Source organism: Pygoscelis adeliae, unplaced genomic scaffold (genome assembly GCF_000699105.1).
Source record: "Pygoscelis adeliae isolate BGI_AS28 unplaced genomic scaffold, ASM69910v1 Scaffold445, whole genome shotgun sequence".
In the NCBI taxonomy this organism is placed as follows: domain Eukaryota; kingdom Metazoa; phylum Chordata; class Aves; order Sphenisciformes; family Spheniscidae; genus Pygoscelis; species Pygoscelis adeliae.
This window is the reverse complement of record NW_008824894.1, coordinates 498,110-504,364: the sequence shown is the minus strand read 5'-3', so window position 1 is coordinate 504,364 and position 6,255 is coordinate 498,110. Positions and strand designations below refer to the sequence as shown.

Here is a 6,255-nt window from a genome sequence, read left to right as displayed (position 1 = left end):
CCCCAGCAGAACACCCACTCCGCTCCAGCCTGGCCAAACCCAGGGCGAGCAGATGCACCGGTCACACCAGCAGCCTCCGGCTTCGCAGCGCCCAGCAAAGAGCTCTGGCTCCCAGCAGACCGCAAGCCTCCTCCCCCAGGGGGCTGTGACCCCTGCTCCTTGCAGAGGGATTTCCCCTGGGGCTGCCGTCAGACCAACACCCACCCCATGCCCTCTGTTAGCAGGAGGAGGGGTTGGCTCGGGGCTCAGAGCGGGCTCCATCCCACTGCAGCTTGGGCTTGTTTCCCCTGTCCACAAACGAAGCGCCCAAGGCTGCGCTCCTTGCCAGTGTTGGCCGTGAGGTCCCTGGTGGGATCGCTCGAACCTCTCGCGATGTCCTTGCATGATTATCCCGTGTCACACCTAGGAAACGCAAGCACAGGGGAGGAGGTGACTGAGACGTCGATGTACCCTGAGGAATCAGTCCAGACAGGAATACTTGGGGATGCTCAGGTCTACAAAGAGACTGTCATGGGCCAGGAAGGATGAACCATGGCATGCCCGTGAGACTCATCTGCCCAGCTCACCCTTGGGGGAGAAATGCCAAGGAATGACCCCAGACAGGGCTGGGGAAACCAGCGGAGATGGCTCTGCTCGGCAAGGGAGGGGTATGGCAATTAGGAAGCAAAGCACCAAGGAATAAATCTGGAACCTGAGCAGAGGGAGATCAGCAAAGACACAAAGGTTGAGAGTTCAGACCCTGGGGAACCAAGTCAACCTCTGTTACATAAGGCTACAAAAGCCTTAAACTCAGTTTTGCTGAGAAATGAGTCGTCAGCAGTGATTAAACACCAGAGAAGTCATAAAAACAGCAGATATTGATAAAATGAGACGCTGATATGGCGAAGCTCAGCAGCGCACGAGTGGATGAGGGTGACCCATGGCGAGCAGCAGAGTCCGAGCAGCGGGAGCTGGGCTGATGGGACATGGGGGCTTCAGAGCTGGGCTCTCCCTCTGGAGCATCTCTGGGGGTTGCTGGCATGGCCAGGATCCAGGAAAGAGCCTCCTTCCCCAGCATGTAGCTCCACAAAGCCACACTCGAGGACCTTGGGTAAATCCAGGCTTCTTTCTGAGCCTTTGAGCACCCCTCTTGAGGTAGACGAGAGGCCCTGGGAGGGAGGTGAATTGCCTTTTGAAGCTGAACTGCTGACCAAAGAGCAGGGCACCAAAAGCCGGGAGTTTGGAAAGGACACAGCAACGGGCTGCAGGGTGCCAGCACGGGGTGAAGGATGGCGGCTGGGGCACGGGGTGGTGGGGAGGCAGGTTTCACATGGGCTGCCTGCAGAAGGCAGCCTCCTGCCACACGAACAATTCTTCCCATTCGTGAGTACTAAAATAGCACCTGATGCCACTGATGGAGGAGGCAGATTCGGTGTTTGACCCAGAAGGAAATCTAAGCTAATCTACTTCAATCAGACAAAAAACAGAGAGGCTCATTCTGATACGAAGTGCTGGGTGAAGCCATGCACCTGATCAGCAGATTAGATAAAAACTGAACTTAGTCCCATCCTGCATATATTAGTGTGAGCTCTCAGGACATCTGGGCAATTCCAGTTCAAGGGCATGAAGATGTTCACTTCACTGGGGTTCGTATTTGCTGCCTTCTCTTTAGCAAGATGCATCCCACTGCAGCAGGTACCCAACCGCAGCAAAGTCCTCCTGGTGTCCTTTGATGGCTTTCGGTGGAACTACGACCAGGACGTGGACACCCCCAACCTCGACGCTATGGCTGCGGAGGGGGTGAAGGCGCGGTACATGACTCCTGCCTTTATCACCATCACCAGCCCGTGCCACTTCACGCTGCTGACCGGTGAGTCCCCACCAGCCCTGAGCCAGACGGAGCAGCACAGGGTGCAGGCTGGGGAAGGGTAAATTTAAGGCTTATGCATCAGTGAAGGAAACTAAGTCAAGCAGCCATCCAGCCTCAGCAGCATGCAAAGCTTTAAAATAGCTGTATTTTGGAAATACAGCAAGACACAAGGCAATAGTTGCAGAAGGTGATAGAACTGAACCTGTATTTATCAAAGGTAAATAGCACCAGATGTTGTAAGAATTATGCAGCCACCACCTAGACCATGGTAGGAATTACGCAGAGGCCAGCCCAACAGGGTTCATCCCTAAGTTCCGCTTTAATAACAGATCAGATCAACTCTTCTGTATATATTTATTCCTAATGCACGCGATCTGCAGCTCGAGCTGGGTGCCTGTCAGCTGTTGCTGGATTTATAGTCTCTATAGGTCGCCTGATTTCCCGATGGCACTTCTGCTCATCCAACCCTGTTCGCGGAGTCTGGGGTCTTCTCCTGGTTCGCTCTTGCAGCCTCCAGGCTCCCTTTTTGTCTGTGTCTTGAGGCATTTCCTTCTCTTATAGGATAGCCTGTATTTAAAGTTTACTTATACTTCCCTATCTACCAGAGACAAAAAACAAAGATTAAAGTACAGTTCATGCACTCTAAGGCTTCATTTACTTTAGTCACTAGTGCTAAGCTCTGGCACAAATTAATCTCTCGCTACAGTGTCTTCCCTTTGTTTTTATTAGCATACCTGCATTATTTATATCATATAGGTCCTGAACATCGATAGCCTCTAATCTGTGTACATATCTGAGTACAACACATGCTACAACATTGCAAACTCACAAATATAATTACAAAGGCACAAACACAAAATAATATTCCATACAATATTCTCCTAATCCAGATTCCCCAGTCAGCGAGAGACAAGGCAATAGCTGCAGAAAGGGATAGAACTGAACCTGTATTTATCAAAGGTAAATAGCACTAGACCAACCCAATAGCCTCCTCTGATAAGATAAATTATTTTTTAGATAAGGGAGGTGCACTACATTTAATCTTTGTGGACTTCAGTAATGTATTCAATACACTGCCACACGGGAAATCATTAGTTAAGATGGAGATTAGTACAAAATCTCTAACATGGGGAAGTAACGGGCTACAGGGAAGAGGACGGCAGGTAATGCTGAGAGGAGATTGTCAAGCTGGAGGGAGGGCAACAGGGGAATTCCTGAGGAATCGATTTTGGAGCCAATCTTATTTAAGATTTTCATTAATAACCTTGGCATAAAAGAGTGGAACATGCTAATGAAATCTGCTGATGAGAAAAGGCAGGGAGGCATTGTCAATACAAGGGAGGATGGGAATATCGTGCAGAAGTAACTGTGCAGTCTTCAGGACCAGAGTAATAAAAATAGCATGAAATGTAATAGTACAAAGTGCAAGTCTTTCATTTCTAATGGGAATTTCTCCTGCATGCTGACCTCACCAGTTGTGAACAACAGAGAAAGAGAAACACCAAAGCGATTAGTTAAATGCAGGATAACGGTGAACCCCACCTGCGCCGAGAAGGGCAGGAGCACTTGCAGGCAGCACCGGCACCTCCAGGGGCGAGGGTGCCCCAGGGTGGGGTCCGGGTGAGACCCGCCTGGGATCAACCCACCCGTGTGAGGAGCAGGCATCCCCCCAGCATCTCATTCCCTGCCCTGGGAACCCCGATTTGTACGAGGCAAGGGGAGGAAGGAGGCAAAGCAGAGGCAAAGGGAGAGCTGGGACAGGGTACGAGAGGCAGAAGCTCCTCGCTGACCCAGAGCCGACCCGTTGCCCAGTGCTGGGGCGAGACCCCCCCTCTCCAGCCGCAGCCTGGCTCACCCCCGCCTCTTCCGTCTCTCCTGACAGGGAGATACCTGGAGAACCACGGGGTGATTCACAACATGTGGTTCAACACCAGCACGGGTCAGAAGCTGCCCTACCACAGCACACAAGGTGTGGACAGCTGGTGGGACAACGGCAGCCTGCCCATCTGGATCACCGCTCAGAGACAGGCAAGTGTGGCAGCCTCCTCTCACGCACAGACCCTGCACAAACAGATCCTGCCTGCAATCATGTAGTAAAAGCTACAGGCAAGCCACGATCTCTAGTGGCCATGAGCTAACATCCTCACTGCAAACGACAGGCTAATTAGACCAGCAAAAAAATGAAATCCCCAGACACTGGCAGGAATAATTATGATCATTCTGTTAAAAATAGCAAAAAATAATGGATGCATTTCAGCTTTATTAAGACATTAATAAAACAGGTTATCCTTTTCCTGTTTAAAGAAACCTCAGCGGGTTCCTTAGGGAGCATCACGAGCCCAGGGGTTTCGTACACTCTAAGGCACAAACCTCATTTCCACAGCCTCACCCAGGACCGTTGGGCGGCAGTGTCAGGGGCTGGTCCCCTCTTCACTGGGGACTGCAGCAAGGCTTTCCTAGATCCCAGTAGGCTTTGAATCTGGCTTTGAGACAGGACCTGAGACCTGGCCCAAGACACGTACCTTTGCCTGTATTTACCTGACAAATTGGCCCCGTTGACTTCAGGGTGAGTGCTTACATGATTGGAGTAAAACACACCTTAGTGACTTGATGGTCAAGAGCCAGAGGGTCCCTGCAAGGTACAAACGGGTCACTGTTTCCAAAGTTATAACTAGTGTTACTAACTCAGTGAGAAAACGAACGTGCAGGAGTTCTGGGAAGGGCAGTGCTTTCAATTAATCACTTTTAATTGGCAATGAGCAAGAAAACCTCATTAGAGGCAGAGGTAGGCATTAGAGGGCCGAATGAACTAACCACATTAGTAGGTGGTTGCACTGACAGATGGAGAGATGCTGCAGAGCGAGTTCAGGTGAGTTTACGCAATGTCTTCACTAACAGGGTTTAAAGACAGGCTCTATCTATTTCCCCGGAGGAAAAGCAAAATATCAAGGGGAAGAAGTGAATATGAAGTTGGTGGAGTCCCCCTTGTTCAACTACAGCAATGAAACCAAATGGAGAGAGGACATCGACACTGTCATGGAATGGTTCACGGTGAACAACCTCGACTTCATCGCCCTCTACTTCGGTGAGCCGGACTCAGCAGGACACAAGTACGGCCCTGAATCCACGCAGAGGAAAAACATGATCAAGCAGGTGGACAGAACCGTCGGTTACTTGAGGCAGCGTATCCAGGAAAGTGGCCTGGAATCAAACCTCAACCTCATCATCACGTCTGACCATGGCATGGAGACTGTCATAAAGACCAACGAGATTCACATCAAGGCAGTAAAGAACTTCACGTTCAAAGACATCCAGTTCGAACTCTTAGATTACGGACCAAATGGACTACTGCTGCCAAAAGAAGGAAAATTAGAGCATGTGTATTCCGTCCTGAAAAATGCCCACCCAAACTTACATGTGTACAAGAAAGCAGACTTCCCAAGGAGATTCCACTACGCCAACCATTCCCGGATCACCCCGCTCGTGTTGTACAGCGATCCAGGATACGTGATCCATGGGGTAAGATGTATGCACAGACATATCTTACTGTCTTTTGGGGATCTGCCTCTCTCCTCCTGTCGTTCTCATAGCACCCCAGTACCTACCCAGCTTTACACCTTCATGTTGATTGGTCTCCCTACAAACAGATGGAAATTCCAGCTCTTTGTGTAAAGATCTTCTCTGCTGTTCAGAAAATAAAAGGTCTAGAAGTCTTGGGGCAGGGCTTGCATGAACACAGAATATCAGTTGCAGGACCCTTTCCTAGCCTGGCATTAAGGGAAGGCCCAAAGTCAAGGCCAGCAGGCAGCTTCCCGTTGTGAAGCTCCTCAGTACAAGAAAATTTGGATGCGTTGACATTTGGGGAGGGAACCTGTAATTGCTTGAGAGCTGTGTCTAGGCAGCACCCTCCAGCTTCTGCAAAGTTTCACGTTATTAGATCAACTTCAAAAACTCAAAGAAACCAAACAGACTGTTAAACCCTGTGGCTGCAGACCATGGCACGCGAGAGCCGCGTGCAGGGGGTGTGGAGGCATCCAGCAGTGCTGATGCTTTGGTGCCTGCCGCCTCCCGGAGGCCGTGCTTTGGGGGAGGGGGGGGCTGAAGGGTTTGGGCACTCGCATCCTCTCTCCCTTCCAGCGATACAAGGTCCAGTTCAACAAAGGGGAACACGGTTTTGACAACGAGGCCATGAACATGAAAACCATCTTCCGTGCCGTGGGACCGGCCTTCAAGCAGGGGCTGGTGGTCGAGCCCTTCGAAAGCGTCAATGTCTACGTCCTCCTCTGCGAGCTGCTGGGCATCACCCCCGAGCCCCACGACGGCTCCCTGGAGGCCATGAAGCCCATGCTGCGTGAGTCCGCGGGCCCCCGCCGCGCTCCGCGGCAGCGGGCACCGGGAGCGCTCCG

General features: G+C 51.2%; 1 protein-coding gene across 1 annotated transcript in view; it reads left to right on the top strand.

The window, feature by feature from the left end:
- The first annotated feature begins 623 nt into the window (after positions 1-623).
- ENPP7 (ectonucleotide pyrophosphatase/phosphodiesterase 7) overlaps positions 624-6,255 on the top strand; it is a 15,223-nt gene continuing 9,591 nt past the window's right edge. The window contains exons 1-5 of the mRNA XM_009324587.1: positions 624-647; positions 1,594-1,849; positions 3,732-3,877; positions 4,748-5,368; positions 5,987-6,231. Of these exons, the coding sequence (XP_009322862.1) occupies positions 624-647; positions 1,594-1,849; positions 3,732-3,877; positions 4,748-5,368; positions 5,987-6,231 (1,292 nt within the window). The remainder of the gene's footprint in view (positions 648-1,593; positions 1,850-3,731; positions 3,878-4,747; positions 5,369-5,986; positions 6,232-6,255) is intronic.